The sequence below is a fragment of the Mesoplodon mirus genome (genome assembly GCF_964341445.2).
Source record: "Mesoplodon mirus genome assembly, chromosome: 11".
NCBI lineage: Eukaryota > Metazoa > Chordata > Mammalia > Artiodactyla > Ziphiidae > Mesoplodon > Mesoplodon mirus.
In genome coordinates this window covers 56,379,203-56,398,668 of record NC_138987.1, presented here as the reverse complement: position 1 = coordinate 56,398,668, position 19,466 = coordinate 56,379,203, and the positions used below count along the sequence as shown (strand labels likewise).

The 19,466-nt window shown below is 40.9% G+C and overlaps 1 protein-coding gene across 7 annotated transcripts in view; it reads left to right on the top strand.

Moving 5' to 3' along the window:
* The window catches only part of LIMA1 (LIM domain and actin binding 1), a 52,832-nt gene that overhangs the window by 29,172 nt on the left and 4,194 nt on the right, over positions 1–19,466 (top strand). For 2 of the 7 annotated variants that reach the window (XM_082635182.1, XM_082635177.1), the window contains exons 2-7: positions 1,774–1,858; positions 2,980–3,128; positions 5,338–5,427; positions 5,774–5,881; positions 10,349–10,424; positions 11,949–12,058. In XM_082635182.1, coding sequence (XP_082491308.1) covers positions 1,774–1,858; positions 2,980–3,128; positions 5,338–5,427; positions 5,774–5,881; positions 10,349–10,424; positions 11,949–12,058 — 618 coding nt within the window. Of the gene's footprint in view, positions 1–1,773; positions 1,859–2,979; positions 3,129–5,337; positions 5,428–5,773; positions 5,882–10,348; positions 10,425–11,945; positions 12,059–19,466 lie in introns of all 7 variants that reach the window. The other 5 variants (XM_082635181.1, XM_082635179.1, XM_082635180.1 and 2 more) reach the window with 3 other exon arrangements.

The following is a 19,466-nucleotide window of genomic DNA, read 5'->3' as shown; positions in this document are numbered from 1 at the left end:
CCCCCCACTCGCCGCAACTAGAGAAAACCCGTACGGAGCAACGAAGACCCAACACAACCAAAAATTAATCAATTAATTAATTAATTAAAAAATAAAAGCATGGTCTCTGCCCTCAGTAAACTAAGATTCCAGTCCAGTATAGGGATGCGCAACAATTTGTTAAGCATTGTAATGGAAGTGTGTCCAGGTCCTTGAGAACAGAGAAAGGGCTACTTAGATTTATGGAAGAGAGGTAGGGCAGATGCAGAGGGACTGTTGCTTAGCTTACACTGAGTCTTGAAGGAACAGGCACTGTTAGACAACAGAAGGATAAAAGAGTAACCCAGGTAGAGGGAACTCATTTACAATATCATGGACCTCCCAGTGGTTTGCTTTTCCTGGAGGGTAAGCGGTGAGGAAGATAATACCCAGAGAGGGTAGGAAGGGACCAGATCTAGAACTGGTCTTTTCTGACATACTAAGCACTTTAGATTTAATTCAAGGAGTGATTAGGAATCCTTAAAGAATTTTGAACAAGAGAGTAACATAGGTTTTTAAAATTTTTATTTATTTATTTATTTATTTTTGGCTGCATTGGGTCTTTGTTGCTACGAGCGGGCTTTCTCTAGTTGCAGCGAGCGAGGGCTACTCTTCATTGCAGTGCACAGGTTTCTCATTGCAGTGGCTTCTCTTCTTGAGGAGCACAGGCTCTAGGTGCGTGGGCTTCGGTAGTTGTGGCACGTGGGCTCCAAAGCACAGGCTCAGTAGTTGTGGTGCATGGGCCTAGTTGTTCCACGGCATGTGGGATCTTCCCAGACCAGGGCTTGAACCCGTGTCCCCTGCATTGGCAGGCGGATTCTTAACCACTGCGCACCTGGGAAGTCAAGTAACATAGATTTATATTTGGGGATAATTTTTTTGTTTTACTTGGGATAATGACAGCATCATAGAGCCTTGATTGGAAAGTGGAAGAACCAATTAGAAAGGTAATGCAAGGACTTCCCTAGTGGTGCAGTGGTTAAGAATCCACCTGCCAACATAGGGGACACGGGTTCGATCCCTGGTCTGGGAAGATCCCACATGCCGCGGAGCAACTAAGCCCGTGTGTCACAACTACTGAGCCTGCGATCTAGAGCCCATGAGCCACAACTACTGAAGCCCGCGCACCTAGAGTCTGTGCTTCGCAGCGAGAAGCCACCGCAGTGAGAAGCCCGTGCACCGCAGTGAAGAACAGCCCTGCTCACCACAAGTAGAGAAAGCCCGTGTGCAGCAACAAAGACCCAATACAGCCAAAAAGTAAATAAATAAATGTTCCTTTAAAAAAAAAAGAAAGAAAGAAAAGAAAGGTAATGCAGTAGTCCAGGGAAAAGATGATGAAGACATGAACGAGGCAGCAACAGCAGGGATAGAATGGGACGGAGAAGGCCAACAGAAGATACTGCTATCAGGACTTGGCAGTTTGGAGACACATCATTTTCATCTGGGACATGAGGATTCTGCTCCAGTGACTGTTAAATTCTGAGGCTTTCTGGTTAAGGTGGTTAGGCAGTGATATTTCACAGAAAGCATTACCTATATAGAGTTACTTATTTTCCCCTGGGCACCTGTGAATATGTAGTGCTTGATATTTATAATACTAAAAACACACTCTGTTGTATATAAAAACTAATATAAAATCTAATCTCTACTGGATTTTATTTATAAAGGAGATTTGCAGGTCTCCTTTTTGAACATTGCGTCAAGATTTCCCATCCTCACTGCAAAGCTTATTGCTGGGTTTTGTTTTCCAAACAGATTCTTCGGGCCCAAAGCCGAAGTGCAGGTGGAAGAAAGATCTCTGAAAACAGCTATTCTCTGGATGACTTGGAAATAGGCCCAGGTAAGCAGAGAGTTCCATGTGTGGGAAATTTTCTAGGAAGTACTCATTAGTAACAATACCTTGTGACCTCAAATCTGATGCTTTTAAAGGAAGAGTGGTACAAATGAAAAGAAAGGCTGCTAGATACAAGCCATCCCCAAATCTCATTGCTTTTTCCAAATAGTGTCTCTGTATTTTTAATCCAACTTTATCAACAGTAACCTGTGTTAACCAAAGGGTAACTTTGCAGGATTATAAGGGAAGTACTGTTATCGACAGTTTTGGCTTCATGGTCATCTGGGGCTTGAGGGCTCCCATGGATGGACATTATCCCCTGTCAAGATTGGTTATCCTGTATTACTGATGCTAACATAACACCTTGAGAGCAGAATTATTATGTTTTAAAGGGGGCATATACAAGCACTTCACAAAAGAATATAAAATCAATTAATACAGGAAACCATCAGCCTCCTAGGAATCAAAGAAATGCAAATTAAAATGGCATTGCCATCTAATTTTTTCACATGTTAAATGAACAAAAAATTTAAAAATATATAACACTCAGTGATGGTAAGGGTTCTCCTTTTAATGTTGGGAAAGTAAGTGAATGTTACCTTATAAGTGACAGTTATAATCCTGATTTCATTCTTTGTATTATTTTAAAATTAATTAATTAATTAATTTTATTTATTTTCTGGCTGTGTTGGATCTTTGTCCCTGCATGGGCTTTCTCTAGTTGGGGCAAGCAGGGGCTACTCTTCGTTGCGGTGTGCGGGCTTCTCATTGCGTTGGCTTCTCTTGTTGTGGAGCACAGGCTCTAGGCGCAAGGGCTTCAGTAGTTGTGGCATGTGGGCTCAGTAGTTGTGGTTCACGGGCTCTAGAGCGCAGGCTCAGTAGTTGTGGCGCACAGGCTTAGTTTCTTCGCCTCATGTGGGATCTTCCCAGACCAGGGCTTGAACCTGTGTCCCCTGCATTGGCAGGCTGATTCTTAACCACTGCATCACCAGGGAAGTCCCCCTTCTTTGTATTCTTAATAGAAGAGGTTGATTATATTAGATTACAATAGCCCAAAATTTAGAATCTTGAAATCATTCAAATCGCATTTTATCTTCTAATAAAGCACATTGTTTGCATGCTTACAGGTCAGTTGTCACCTTCATCATTCAACTCAGAGAAAAGCGAGAGTAGGCGAAATCTGGAGTTCCCACGCCTGTCAGAAACCTCCATAAAGGATCGAATGGCCAAGTACCAGGCAGCTGTGTCCAAACAAAGCAGTTCCACCAACTATACAGTATGTGTTCAGCATCATTCATTCGTTCACTCATCCAGCAAATGGTCACTGAGCACAGGAACTAAAAGTGTCTCCCAGACCCTGACCTGTGAGCCTTGGCTCCTTACTGGTCCCCAGCCATTCTCTCTTCACATAAATCCTACCCTAGCTTCATTCGTAATCCTCACCATGTTCTAATCCTGACTTTGCTTTCCTAGGCCTCATTCCCACCCCGCTCATTTTTTTGTGTGATGTTACCATCCAGTAATGTCATTGAGAATTTTCCTGTCTCTTTTACTTAATCTTGTTGTTGTTGAAGAAGTATTGATAGTATTTTATTAGTTTTAACATATACACTTATATTTGTTTTTGAGAGAAGAAAGGGAGAATACTGGAGAGAAATATTGAATATATTCAACATTAATGTGGGATGGGGTGATTTTTGCAATTTTTATTGATATATAATTCACCTGACATAAAAATCACCATTTTTAAATATGCAATTAATATATTCACAAGGTTGTGCAGTCATCACCACTGTCTAATTCCAGAAATTTTCCATCACCCCAAAAAGAAACCCATACCTGTGCAGTGACTCCCAATTCCCCACTTCCCTCATCCCCTGGCAACCCCTAATCTACTTTCTGTCTTTATGGATTTTCCTGTTCTGAACATATCATGTAAATGAAATCATACAACATAGGGTCTACTTAATCTTTACTTCTTATGATGTAATAATTTTCTAAACAAATAGAATAGTGGATAGGAAAAAGGGAGAGAAATGACAGGAAGATGACGTACTCAGTAAGCACAAAAATGTCGTATTCTAAGTAGAGTGGAGGGTCTTTCCACTTTATACTTTCCTAGGCTTAACTGGCAGGAGGACACGACTGAACTGTTTATTTGAAGTTGCCTTTTAAATGCCATTTATTCATAAGTACACACACGTATATACACATGTACACATACATATATATCTTTCAAACAGTTGTTCCTTCTAAGATTTCAAATGACAAATTATTAATCTCTTGATTGTTATTTTTTAATAAAATTGGAAGAACAGTATTCACTTTTATTTGGCAGGCTGAACTAGTGCCTGTTAGAAATCACAATGTGTATTCCAGGAGCTGAGCCTTCTTTCCCCCACCTTATGAAGTATGCATTTTCCAGTAGTATTTATTGGTGGACTAAGTCTCTAGGCAGTGAGTAATCTCATCTTGATTTTTCAGTATCGGTTTAAGAAGAGATATTGTGTGTAAATCAGTAGCGAAGTGGAACATCACAGGCTTGTTATTCACTGGGGTGTGAAAAATAAGCAAATTTAGACTTCTCTTAAAAGGCAGGTCAGGAGATACAGCAAACAGATGATCTGTGGAGCTTAATTCCCTCTGTTACAGGATTTTGCTGCTTCTCAGTGCCCTCCTGCTATAAACATTCTTACCAGGTGACTCCCTAAGTGGAAAAACCTGTTCAGTGACTTTGTTTTTTAACTCCTAAATAAGAGTTTCTGCATTGCGGTTCGCCTGCTCTGTAAATTTTAAGAGTTGAGAAGTCTTAAGGAATTCTTGTAAAAAGCATGTTTTATCTCATCCCCAAAGAATTTCTCAGGCCTCTTACAGAGCATGGTTGTAGCAAGGCGCACTCTCTCTGGCAGTGATTCCAGAGGCTGGGCTTTGAGATGGGGTCACGAATGAGTTTTGGGCTCTTGTACTGTTGGTTTCTATAGTGCTGGCTGCCAGCTCCTCCTCGTAGACGCACCTCCAGAGCTGTAGGCCTCAACCTGGAATTCCACACCTGAGTCAGTCGCTCTCACACTCCCTTCATTGGCCTTGTGGCCATAAATCGCTCTTTTTCTCCCCATGCCTAAAGAATCACAGAGAACAGAAAGGTACTAGATAACTAGCAGACTAAAGGTAGGAAATGTCCGTATTCATCTACCTCTGTACTGATTATGGATCTAGTAATAAAGTCAATTTTAATATTTTGCCCCAAGTGTTCTTTGCAAGGAAAACAAATATGTTTACACTTACTCCTTCTGACTCCTTATGCCTGTTTTTTTATGTTGAAGCTCTATTATGAGAAGTAGAATAAGGTATGTCTTTAGTATACTGAATGAATTTTATGCTAAAAACATGTCTTTGAAAGTCTCACAAAGAAAGGCTGTTTTATGGTATCATTAAGTATAATTTCAATTTTTATATGTATACATCATTGCTGTCTCTCTTTCCAGGCCGGGCATTTATATATATATGGTCAGTATATTTTCTTAATTATTGGCACTTGGCATCTCCTTTCCCCTGCTCCAGAATGGTCTTTTCTGGTAAAACTCACCAGCTTTGCATTCCCACAAGCTCTGCTGCTAGAAGAGTGAATCACGAGAACATTGTATGCGGGGTGGGGGGGTGGTCTGTGTGTGTGTCTGTATTCTAATGAGCATCCAGTTTTAGACTAGTTGTATAAATATTTAACTCTGAGGTATGTGTCCACAAAGCTGCTTTTGTGATTTCACAAGTCAATGGGTTTTGCTTGTGAGAGTTAGGGGGTTGATTTGACTTAAAGCCTCTTAAAATAATTTCTTTTTTAACATTCCAAGTTTATTTAATAGATGTGCTATGAAGAGAATCGTGAGACTTTTTTTTAATTCACAGACTATTTTTATTTTGTAGAATGAGTTGAGAGCTAGTGGTGGTGAAATCAAAACTCATAAATTGGAGCAAAAGGAGAATGTGCCCCCAGGTCCTGAGGTCTGCATCGCCCATCAGGATGGAGAAAAGGTGGGTTGGAAAGTCTGATGTCCATTTGCCAGGGAAGCATGTGTTCTAAATTAGATGCTTAAAATTAGAAACAACTCTAACTCTAGGCTGTAGAGTGTCTGGGAATTTGGTAACAGCTGCCAGGACAGATTGTCTTTTTTGGAGGTCACATAATTTTGGTTGGGGAGCTCTGCAACTTATAGCTGACCAAATGATGAACCTTCATTGGAAAATTCTTTTGCTCAGCAAATGCTCAGAGGACATAGAGCTTAAGTAATTTTTAAAAATCTGGTTTGAATAGAGATATCATCTTCAAAGTTATTTGTATATTATTAATTTAACACATTTTATGCAAGAAAATGTCATTCTTTCACTTCAAAGTATTTTGAAAGCTAGGCACTATGCTAAGGACAGGCAATGCTGAGCTTAGCAACTAAATGTGAACAAACCATTCCACGTGGTCTTTACCTGCAAGGAAGCTAACAGAGTAGGAGGGAGATGAGTGTAGGTTGGCTATTGTAAAACAGTGTAACAAGTGCCATGCAAGGGCTATGAGGGGCCATGGAAGCTTGGACTGAGGACCCTTAACCTGACTTCCTCAAGAAGGTGATATCTGGGACATCCCTGGTGGCACAGTGGTTAAGAATCTGCCTGCCAGGGGGCTTCCCTGGTAGCGCAGTGGTTGAGAATCTGCCTGCTAATGCAGGGAACACGGGTTCGAGCCCTGGTCTGGGAGGATCCCACATGCCGTGGAGCAACTGGGCCCATGAGCCACAACTACTGAGCCAGCGCGTCTGGAGCCTGTGCTCCGCAACAAGAGAGGCCGCGACAGTGAGAGGCCCGGGCACCGCGATGAAGAGTGGCCCCTGCTTGCCACCACTAGAGAAAGCCCTCGCACAGAAACGAAGACCCAACACAGCCATAAATAAATAAATAAATAATCACATTACAGAAGAGTATTTTTAAAAAAGAGAGAGAATCCGCCTGCCAATGTAGGGGACGCGGGTTCGAGCCCTGGTCCGGGAAGATCCCACATGCTGTGGAGAAACTAAACCCATGCGTCACAACTACTGAGCCTGTGCTCTAGAGCTCGTGAGCCACAGCTACTGAGCCCCCACATGTCACAACTATTGAAGCCTGCGTGCCTAGAGCCTGTGCTCTGCAGCAAGAGAAGCCACCGCTGTGAGAAGCCCACGCACTGCAACGAAGAGTAGCCCCTGCACACCGCAACTAGAGAAAGCCCGCATGCAACAACAGAGACCCAACACAGCCAAAAATAAATAAATAAATAAATAAATGTAAAAAAAAAAGAAGGTGATATCTGAGCCAAGTCTTGAGGGATGTATGGAAATAGGCCAAGTGAATAAGGGGAAAGCTGAGTAAAGAAAGAGAAGGGTATCCCAGGGAGACACAACAGAGGTTTGGAAACCAGAGAACCCAACCAAGATGACTTGGCTGGAGCATGAAGTACCTGTAGGCAATGGTAAGAGACAGGTGGAGGGAGAGGGCCAGGGTGGGTCTTGAAAAACCCTTAAGAGTATGATTGTAGTCCTGCGTCAGAGGAAAGCCATGGGAAGGTTTTAAGCAAATCAGGTTTTATACATTTATGGTTAGATGGATGGCTTAGTTGGATTAAGTAACAATATATATGTCAGGTACATTTATCATTTTCTCTGCCAATCTATTACCCAGTCTCGTTGGTCTTTCTGTCAATATGATAATCAAATGTTAAGTTAGATGAGGAGAAAGAGCTTTCAAGTCTATTACAGTGACTAATAGGAGTGTAGTCATTGTTTCTGTTACACATATTAACACCCTTGAGGCCAATGTACAAAAGGTGAGGAGATAATTAAAATGGGTTAAGAGCAATAGTTCTCAAACTTATTTGATTATAACAGACTTAAAAATAGATATATTGACAGCATACCAACAGGAACTCATGAGATATACTACATACTTGGACCAAAGTAGACACACAGAAAAATAGTCTCAGATTAATGGCTACAATATTTGACTCAAAGAATAGAACAGGAAAAAATTTAGGAACATTAAATCGCTTTATTTTACAAAACTATATCACAAATGTATTTTGAGATAATAAGACAAACTACGTGGCAGTAATGTGTTTCATAATCATAAAATAATCAAATTATATACATCCTTGAAACAGTGGGCTCAGGCATTATTTCCATGTCACATGTCATGTATCAAGTGAGTTCTCTCATTAGACTGCCTGGTTTTCCCATTTTTTAAGTGGGAGATTATGTCTTATGTATAAGTGATATGTTTGGAATTTTTCTTATATACTGTCAAAAAGACATTTAAGAGAAAAAAATATTCCTAGCATTGAAATCCTCCCATCTGTCCTTGGAGCATAATTTGAGAAATGATCATCTGGAAAATCATGCTTGGATTGTCCCTATATCTAATTTCATGTTTCTTTCTTGATTGTCTTCGTATTGATTTGAACCTGGAACTCTGAGCTGAATTGGAGGATCAGAACATTTTAGTTATAGCCTAAAAGGGTATCATTGCAGCTGAATCACAAATTGGGAAGTGGGTGGGGAAGAGAGGAGATAAAGATAGTACATAGTCTTCAAGTGTATACTGTAGGTTCGTGAACCCTTGGCTGCCTTAAAATTCATAAAATTTTTCAGAGCGTCAGCTATCCTTTTGGCTGTTTGCCTAGCTTTTGTTAACCAATACCTAAGAACTATTTGAACTTCAGTTTGTTACAAAAGGACATTAATGCCAGGGTAAACTTGCCTGAAATAGAATATTTTGTCAAGGTATTGTTCTTCCCTTTCTCCTCTTGTGAATGAATTTGTGCTTTTCTTTAATGAAATGTTTGAGCAAAATCTCACTTGCTGTCTCCTGGCTATTCCTGCAGTGAAGTCATTTGGTTGGGCGTGTGCAATGATGTCATGATTGGCATTAAGTTTACCCTGCAGGTTCAAGGTGACTAAATTGGAGGTGAAAGAAGGACATCCTGGAATGGGTGCACCTCCTAACTTAGCAAGAATTGAAGAGCTTTTTATGGCCATGCACAACTTTCAGAAAATTTATTTCGTATCATTAAATGAAATAACGCATGTAAAGTGGTCATTCCAATACCTGGAACATAGTAAGCATTTAATAAATGTTAACTGTTATTATACTGGTTTGTTTTATACCATGTCAGAATTCCTGTAATGAACAGAGAATAAAGGGGAAAAAAATGACCACGCTGCAGTCAGCCAACAACTTAATCTCCATTGTAAATTTATTCAGTACATTAGACATCCTGATATAAACACTCAGCATCACCCATAAAATCCCTGACATCTGAATGAAAGAATATTCACGAGGAGTACACATTGGGTCACCTCTTGACCCTTCGTGATTTTTTTTAGAGGGGGGGGAATTCCTTCCTCATAACCTCACTAGAAGTTCTCTGCATTTCCTTCTTTCTTTTTTTTTTTCTAATATTTATTTATTATTTATTTGGCTGCCTTGAGTCTTAGTTGCAGCACGTGGGATCTTTGTTGCGGCATGTGGAGTCTTTCCGTTGCAGTGCGTGGGCTTCTTTAGTTGCGGCGCGCAGGCTCTAGAGCACGCACGCTCAGTAGTTGGGGCGCACGGGCTTAGTTGCCCTGCGGTATGTGGGATCTTAGTTCCCTGACCAGGGATCGAACCCGCATCCCCTGCATCGGAAGGCGGATTCTTAATCACTGGACCACCAGGGAAGTCCCAACCCTTCATGATTTTGAGTGTGGAGGAAGATACCAGGAAGGCCTAGGGGCCAGTAGAAAGGAGAGAGAGCTGGTAGAAAGTACTTTTATTTAAATTTGATGCCAAATGGGGAAAATAATCACCTGTACATAAGGTTTGCCATCTTGTTAAACATTGCCATTTTGAGACCAGAACTAAAAAGGGAAACTAACCTTGAAGATAATACCAAAGGTTGGTTTTAGATAAATTTGTTTTATAGCTATCAGAAGGTCTTCTGTACCAGCAAGCTTGTTTCAGCAGAATGCATTTGTTTGGGAAATAAGGAGTTAAGAAAATAAAAGAATAGTTCCTGTATGTAAAGACTTTATCTTGCCTTGGAGTGAGTTATAGTTGTGGTTTGTCGTGATGAGCTTTGCTCTCCCTGATAGAGGGTTTTGTTTTGTACCCTCCCCACCCCCCACCTTTTTTTTTTGAGAGTACAAAGATATGGTTTAGAACTTCTTTTATAAAGGAAGATAATGCACACTTTTGGCAGTTGCTTGCAGTCTGTTATTTGAGTTACTCTATAATTGAGAGGCATGTTAATATCCTCATAAAAGACATTTTGCTGCCTCTTGTTTAAATGCTCAGCTGTTCTGGGGGCCATTATTTCCCCCAGGCAGCCAGTGACTGACTGGAGTCAGCAGGTTTTAATGGCATTAATAGCAGTTTGCTCTTTTATTTTTAACGTGATTCTTAATCCACCCCCCTCCCCCCACCCTGCCTTTCTTTTTCTAGGTTTCTGCATCTGAGAATAGCCTGACAGCCCGTTCTGCCCCTGCTGAGGATGATTCCCGTAAGCTTTCATTCTTAGGTCTGGTGGAAGAGGGTCTTGTTCTCTAGCCCCTGTTTGGTTGGCGGGGGTGGTCCCCAGTTCTGTCAGTGCTGAGAATGTGTAACATATTAAACCCAGTAATGTAGCTGATCAGATCTTTCACTTGGTTTTAAGGACTGGTGCTTGAGTACCCTTCACACATCCCATGCCTAAGAGAGAAGTTAAATTCAATGAAATATGATTAACTTGTGGCCAGCTGAATACTTTTGATGCTTCTTTCATTGAACTTATCCTGTCTTTTGTACCAAACCTTTTCAGGGTTAATAAAAATAAAAATTATAATTTTGAAGTTTCATTTTAATAGAAGGTTGGCCAAGAAGGACTTTATTCATTTACAGGAATAAAGAATTGGTATTTGAGTAACCTTTAAAAAATATCTTTTTCTTATTTATCTAAATAGGTACTATAATCCTCCCTCTGGTTAGATTCTAGACAGTTTCCTGGGGGTGCTGAATTTGATCACCTTTTCATCCTGTTTTGGAATCATTTTGAGCCTCTCTTCTCCCAAAGACAAAAACCTTTGTTTTTTAATTTACTATGTCCACTTTTGATTCTGATGTTCAGTGTATTATTTTTTAATATATATGGATTTCTAGCTTCTCCTCAGGTTAATTAGTTTACTAGACATCGAAAACTCAGGAAGAAGTTGAAGTATCAGCTAAACAGATCTCTAGTAAACCCTGCCTTAAAATTTTAGAAACTTGCTGCTTGAATCCAAGAACATTCCTTTTGCAGTCATTTTGCTTGGACTAGAAATTTTTCTGAGTTTTGACTAGGTTTGCAAAACATTTTTTTGAAGAATAAGCCTTAATCTTTCAGTACTTTGTTGACATAACTCTAGATTTTAGGGATTCTTTTATGGTTCCTTAGCAACTGTGTGAATGACTTCTCTGTGCCTCTTCTGAGTTTTCCATAAAACAAATATATTGGCAGGAAATTAACTTATGCAGGTGACACGTCAATGACTATGAAAAAAACTTTATGGAGTCTTTTTCCATAATCTTCATCCATGGATGTTCACTATAGGACTGACCAAAAAGATGGTGTCAAATTATACACACTCATATACATGAGCATGTCTTATGAAATTTCTCCCCTCACATTCCCCCATTTTCCCAAGTTCAGTTGAAACGCCCCAGAAGGAGTTGTTGGGATTGCTAACTACCAAAAAGCCATCAAAGTCTATAAACAGCCTTAAAAAATGACAAATGCTACAGGGCAGAAATTTCCTTATGTAGGGTGGTTTGGATTCCCGCTGCATGCGGCAAAGGGTGAGAAAGCCTCTGAGTTGACACCCCGACTTGTGAGAGAACAGAGAACGTAAGAGCATAGTTTTTAGCATTAGAATAATGCTTTTCTTCAACAGAAAAGCTATGTTTTTTCCTGGTGTTGAAAGGACCTGTGTCCTTAGTGGAGGTGCCTAAAATTTGCTTTGGGGAGGAACCTTTTCTGAGCCTTCCCTTGAGATACTATAAAATGTCTTCCTTCTGTTAACTCAAGCAGGTAACTCCCAGGTTAAGAGTGAGTTCCAGCAGCCTGTGCATCCCAAGCCACTAAGTCCAGATGCCAGAGCTTCCGGCCTTTCTGAAAGTTCTCCTCCCAAAGCAGTGAAGGTATGATGGCAGTTTCTCTTGGAGCCTTGTAGACATTGGTTTACTAGTAGAGCTCATTGCATCTTTTATCTTTATGTTCATTATAACCTGTTTTTGCTTTCCTGGGGATGAAAATGCCAAATAAGGGCACACTTGAGCCAGTCACTTTCCCTGGAAATCTTGCTGCTTTTGCTCAGGTGTTTGAGCCAGGAGTGGGAAGCCTCACTGGTACCACTCCAGTCTGAAATCTGGAAAGCTCATGAAAGAAAACCCAAAGTTAAAGAAGATAACCTGACATTTTTCTTGTTAAGTCCAAATTCATAAATCTATGAATGGGTAAAAACCTATAAAAAGAGCAATATGAAAAATCTGTTAAAATCAGCCCATTGGATGGGAATGTGCAGTGTTAAAGATTTAGTGGCTCCCTGGTCTGAGGAATTTGACCATAACATGATTGGTGGGTGGTCAGCGCTTTTAAAGAAAGAATGTGTGCATTCCAGTGGGGGTTGACCAGTCCATTTGCTATAAAAATGATCATTCAAATAACACTTACACTAGGTTATAATATTAGATGTTAAGGAATGTCCAAAATGTTTGTACCCTAGGAAAATTTTACTAGGCTACTCAATCTGTGGTCTCCTTTCATTCACTAATTTTTAAAAGCAGTATTTTCCCTTTCTATGAACAAATAAATATTCCCATAAAAATAAACAAAGATAGGGCTTCCCTGGTGGCACAGTGGTTGAGAGTCCTCCTGCCAATGCAGGGGACACGGGTTTGTGCCCCGGTCCGGGAAGATCCCACATGCCGCAGAGCGGCTGGGCCATGGCCGCTGAGCCTGCGTGTCTGGAGCCTGTGCTCCTCAACGAGAGAGGCCACAACAGTGAGAGGTCCGCGTACGGCAAAAACAAACAAACAAACAAACAAAGATTAAAAAAAAATCCAACACCTCTTTTAGGCTGCTCACTTAACTTGTTTTAATTGAATCCTTTGCCAATGCAGTGCTGATTTACCCACTTGGTTAATAACAAACATATACTTCTTTAGTGTCTTCCTCCTCTGGTGTTCTCTTAAGTAGCTGGGTTTTGTTTCAAAGGTTTTAACATTTGAGAGAAACTGAATAGGTAGAATTAGTTTTAAGGTGGTTTGTACTGCTTCAGCCTCATGCACACATCTGCCATGTTTCTATCGCACAACTGTAGGCATGATTGGTCTCTTTTTTTTTTTTTTTGCGGTACGCGGGCCTCTCACTGTTGTGGCCTCTCCCGTTGCGGAGCACAGGCTCCAGACGCGCAGGCTCAGCGGCCAAGGCTCACAGGCCCAGCCACTCTGCGGCATGTAGGATCTTCCCGGACCAGGGCACGAACCTGTGTCCCCTGCATCAGCAGGTGGACTCTTAACCACTGCGCCACCAGGGAAGCCCATGATTGGTCTCTTGATGAAAGTTCTAATACACAGAAAGGATGGAGATACTCTGTAATGACCTAGATGGGAGAAGAATCTGAAAAAGAGTGGATATATGTATATGTATAACTGATTCACTTTGCTGTACAGCAGAAACTAACACAACATTGTAAATCAACTATACTCCAATAAAAATTTAAAAAAAGAAAGGGTGGAGGTAAGACATAGGTGAGGGTTTGGAACAAAGGGAGGAAAGGGGAGAATCCAGGAAATGGGAGGTCGGGCGAAGAAGGTAAACATGAAAATTTTAGAGGAAGCAGAGATGTAAGAGGGGAGTAAGGTTTATTGAAAGGAACAAAAAGTGAAGAAAGTAGCAAGAGAAAGCAAGTAAATGAGGGAGAAAGAACTGAGCTGCGTGATGGAATCTGCACATGTACTTAACATGACCCTCTCTTCTGGCCTCGAAGTTCTGCTCATGCTGGCATCAGCACTTTTTTTTTCCAGTATCTGAAGTCCAATAAAGTAGCAAATGCCACGGGGTTAATTTCCTCTCCAACAGCAACCCTGCCCAGATGTGAGTCCTTGGGTTGTGGTTCTGGACAAAGAACAGCTAACAAAGCTGACTTGGCCATGGATTCTGCGTGACTGAGGGACTAGGGAAATTCTATGGCTGATCTAAGAACTAAAATCTGTTCTCAAGTATATTTGAATTGTCAGTCCAGTCTTGCTTCCCTCCCTCAATTGTTGGGCCAGATCTCCTGGTCCTGGGTTGGACCTTTGGGACTCCTCCTGATTCATACTCCAGGGTCTGAGCTGATGAGCAGTGTGCAAAAGAATGCACCTCACTTAGGTCTTCCTGGCACACCAGGGAGAGGAGATGGAGGAAAAGCTCCCTCTGCACCTGCCCCAGATTCATGCCTGCCTTTTTGGCTCTGGTCACCCAGCAGTAGAATGCAGACAAGCCTACTTGCACCAGACATACACCTCAGGTTTTGAACATTGTATAAAGACAGGGGTAAACTGCCTCACTGCCTATGTTTGCCCATGGTCCAAAGCTCAAATGGTTATGGTGTACAGAGCTCAGGGTGGTACCCAATCACATCTCCACTTTATTCACAGGCCATTTATTTTCTCTTCCTCAAAGTTATTCTTTACATTCTGCAGGCAAGTATATAGATATTTTAGTGTTTATAGGAAGACCTGCTGGCATAACTGGTCTTGTGGCTATAGACCACGCAACAGAAGTTGTTTCTCCAGTCTGGGAAATTACATACAGCTAAGAATAAACTTGTTCACTCAGAATAGATTTGTGGATCCCACACATCCTGGTAAAACTGCTCCTCGTTGCCTGTCTGTTATTGAAAACAGGACATCTAAGGTAAAGACTCAATTCATTTCAAACTTTAGCTTAATAAAGTAAAAATACAGAAAACAAAAAAACACCCCATAAATGATACTGGTCTTTAAAAGTAAGGATTTTATCTATTTTGAACACTGGCCAGATAATTCAGTTGATGAGACTTGGCACTAATGAAGTTGACGTTGCAGGTTCCTTCTCAAAAGAGATGTTCTGGGTCTAGAGCTCAGTGGGCCCTGTCGGAAGGATCAGAACCTTTCAACTCAAGAAACCCAGAGGTCTCTTAAGCTTTATGTCCTCCCACTGAAATAAGTTACTCCCTAAATGTTTCTGGGGGGAGGATAAGGAAGGAGATGTGACTGGCCCTGGGAACACCTACTGGTCTAGGATAGCCCTCTCCCAGGTTCCTAGGCTGGTCCTGCTGATGGATGTGTAGAGAAAACATGGCAGCCTGCATGAGAGGCTGTACCCTCTGTGCCCTGTCCCTTCCTCCATGGACAGGGTAGGAGGTTTTATGCTATTTTGCAAATCTACCAGAATTATGCTAGAAGGGCATCTACAATCTTTTCTCACTACCTACATCATTACTGCTTTCTCAGAGCACTAACCCTTCCTCTACATGTAGAGGGATCTGTTTAAGGTGTGAATATCTCCAAAATGCTTTCATAAAGAGTTTCACAGAAAGCTAGGGGAAGGGTTAAGGCTGTTGAGAGCCAGCCCAAGCACTTACTATATGGTGAAGAATTTCAATTTAATTACCCAGATACTTTGTACAAATTGTAAGGAGGAAATGAAAGGCTTTTTATAGTGTTCTATCTGAGGAATGGAGGCCTGACATCAATACAGATTTTTCTTTTGATTTCACTGTGTCTAAAGGCTAATTAGCTTCACCATTTATGGCCAGCTGCTACCTGCTCCCCTCCCACACACAGACGTGTACCCAAACTGGAGCATTCATTAGACTAAAAAATATATATGAGACAAGAGAGTGAAAGAATGTAGATGAAGTCATAAAAATTTATTGTAAAAAAGCTTTAAGTAGATGCTGATCTACAGAAGGCCTGTAACATCCCTCAGATGGGAAAGACGTGACAGTGTTTAGGGACATCGATTATTTATATATTTTCTCACTCATTCCTGAATATCCTGAAGATATTATCTGCATATTTTAATTTGAAACAAAGTGAAGACTGTCGTTTGTTCACAATGCCGTGGTGAAATTATGTTCATTTGAGTTCGTTAGCATCTGCTCCCTTCCCCAAAGGGTTTCCTTTAGTTATGGAAATTTATTCCAGGACAATTGAGAAAATACTCTATTGGTTTGTGAGTCGGGAATTCTGAGTTTTAATCTTAATTCTTTTATTGACTGTGCAAACTTCTATAAGGCATCTGACATCCTGGTACCTTAGTTTCTACATTTGAAAAATGGTGAGGGAGGGGAGGCGAAAAAACATCTTACTAACTGAAAAAATATATTGGAAAGATAAAAAATGTCTGACACTCTAATATTGGCAGTGCTTTAAAGGTGGCTGTGCAAGTTCAGGCATACCATGACGGCCTGGGCGGGGTGTGGGCCAGGCCTACCGTAACGGTAGAGGTTTGGGCACTGACTGTGCTTCCTGCTGTCTGAATAGACATGGGGGAGATTACAGAAAAGTGGCTGAGAGCCCAGGACAGAGGAAATAAAGGGAATGCACAGCCACAGCCACTCTGACTTGGCATGTTACCATGTTGGGCTCCTCTTGTCTTTATGATGCTATAAGGGCCCTTGGGCAGCTGCCGCACCAACCTTCATTAAATAATTTGAAAAGGGTGTATGGAAAAAAGGAAGAGGAATAATGGGAATCTGGTAGGTCTGGCGAGGCAGAAGCTTGTAGTTAGTCAGATAGTTGAGCTGGCAGTCCATTAGTTTGATGTTAAGGGGAGGAATGCCTTTTCACTTGTTGTGGAAGGCTCCATTCAAGAGGGAGCCACTGATGCGGGGGCCGGGTGTGGGAGGTAGAAAGACACTAAAGAATCGTTCACTCCTTGGGTGAAGGCTATAAAAGCTCTCTCTTCTGAGCTGGTACTCTGATCTAGCCTCAGGTAGATGTGAGTGAGGCTGATTTTGCCACGATTAGCAGAGTTACTTGAAAAAGAAAGAAAATGTGGTCTTATTCTTGGATATGAGTCTGTAACTGAGTTTCAGCTCAGCTGCAGAAAAAAGCCCTCCAGGGCACACCAATGCTGTGTATTCATTGAAGGTTCCTGTTTGTCTCTTCCAGCTTCTGATTCCTGCTCCCGGTACCTAATTTCTGCTCCTGCCTTCCACTTTCCTCCTAATGTGAGCTCAACTTGCAGCTTTCTCTCAGGTTTTCCTTTCTATTCACTGGGCTGCACCCTCCTCCTACCGTGTGTTCTCTGTGTGTGTGTGTGTGTGTGTGTGTGTGTGTGTGTGTGTGTAACAGAGGCATGCTCTGTAGGCTTCCAGTCCCCTTTAGCAGAATAATACCCATTTCCTCCTCTACCATGGGAAATTTCTGTCTCCTGCTCTTTCTTTAGCGACCAGAATGAGCACTTATTCTCCTAAGTATTATAAATGCAATATTCATCTTGCAACTGAAAAAGATTTTCAATCTGATAAGTAAATACATTTGTCCTAATACTTTTACATTGTCTGAATTGTGATTTGTACAGCCGCTCTCCAGTGGCTCCAGTTGTACTATTATACCCAAATTTTATTCTGCCTTTTAATGTATTTCCTGCTTGCTAGACAGGGACCTAGTCCTTTTAGAGAAACCTAATTAAATTATGCAAGGACATCTCCACTTAGGTCCTATCTTGTTAGATGTGTCCATCCATATAAGAAAAAACAATTTCGGAATTCCTTGGCAGTCCAGTGGTTAGGACTCCAAACTCTCACTGCTGAGGGCCTGGGTTCAAACTCACAAGCCATGAGGTGCGGCCAAAGGAAAAAAAAAAAGCAAAAGAGAGAAAGAAAAAACAATTCTACAGTGAGGTCCTACTGCATAGCACAGGGAACTATGCTCAGTATCCTGTAATAAACCGTAATGGAAAAGAATATGAAAAAGACTATATATATGTAAAATGGAATCACTTTGCTGTACACCAGAAACCAACACAACATTGTAAATCAACTATACTTCAATAAAATAAATTTAAAAAAAAGAAAAAACAATTCTGAGCTCCAAATAACGCCTTAATATCTGCCAGCAGCATTCAGTACAATAACATTTGATCATATTTAAGTTCCTCCCTTATGCTTGGTAAACTTATTAAGTTGTAGCTGTGGTCTTTGATTCTTTAAGTTTTTCTTTTCGACTCTAACCCTAGGTATGGAGGGGCTGCTGTTAACACTCAGCCCTCCTCCTTCATTTTTAAATTCTTTGGTGCTATTTGGGAGCACTAATTTTATTAAACTCCCTTTTATAGATATTAACCTTTACTTCCATTTTATGCCCATTTTCTACTCTCATTTTCTGTCCAAATCTACTTGGAAAACCATTCCTATTTTTGCTTTACTTCCTAGTGAATCATGTGGCAAGTGAACCAGCAGTCTGAATTTTTTTTATGGGTCTATTTTCAGATTTTTTAATCAAAATTCTGTCTTACCCATAAGCTGGTTTATCTTAGGCTTACCTTAACCATTCAGGCCCTGGGCTTTGGGACTAAATTGTATTATTTACCACCATACCGGTCTTGGTGGCAGAGGCCACCAAGGTGCCTGAAAGAGCTTCCAGGCCACCTTAACTAAAGCTGCTTCTGCATTTACTGGTTGAGCTGTTTCTGTTGGGACAAGTCAAGAGTCACACACACCTAGGGACTTCTTACCCCCACCCCTAGTGGCCATGTAACTATTTCTTATCATGTAGAAACTTATGGTTTGGGAATTCTAGCTTTCATCAGTGCTAATACAAGCTACTTTATGTAGTTTAGGACTGAGTTTACCAGCAACAGCTGTGCTCACCCTGCCCATATTCCACACTTTACAAACAGTTCATGAATCCCCGTTGTGACTTACCCCCCTATCCAGTACATTAGTTTTATTCTCCATTTGGTGTTTTAAAAAGATTATAGAACCTATAGCTTTATTGGGCTATGCTTTCTTCTGGAATCCTAATAAAATAGTTTGTGTGTCTTTTAAAATGTTCCATTTATGTGTCAATTTTGCTTTATTTAAAAATGTTATGTCTAGTGGATTGAGCAAGTCAAGATTATATGCAGAGGGGACTGAGAGATGCTTTATCAAAGTGTCTTTTATGGATATTAAAAAAATGTCTCTGTGTATAACTGAGTCACTTTGTTGTACAGCAGAGATGGGCACAACATGGTAAATCAACTCGACTTCAATAAAATAAATAAATAAATAAATAAGTAAAAAGATTTTAAAAGTCTTTTCCTACTTCCCAAAGCCAAATGCTTTCTCTCCTTGAAAGTTACCCCCTTCAGAATCTGGTCTTTAAAAAGTCTGTTCTGCTTCTTATTTGGCGCTTGGATCAAACCATCAAACTTCTTTCTTCTGTATGTGATGACATTTTCTCCTCATTTCCTGTGCGCAGAATCATTTTGTGTGTTCTTGTGTGTGTGTGTGGTGGTTTGTCTAAGCCTTTCTCTGCGGTCCAGCCCTAGCTCCACCCATCCTCAGTGGCTGCTGCACTTATGGCAGCC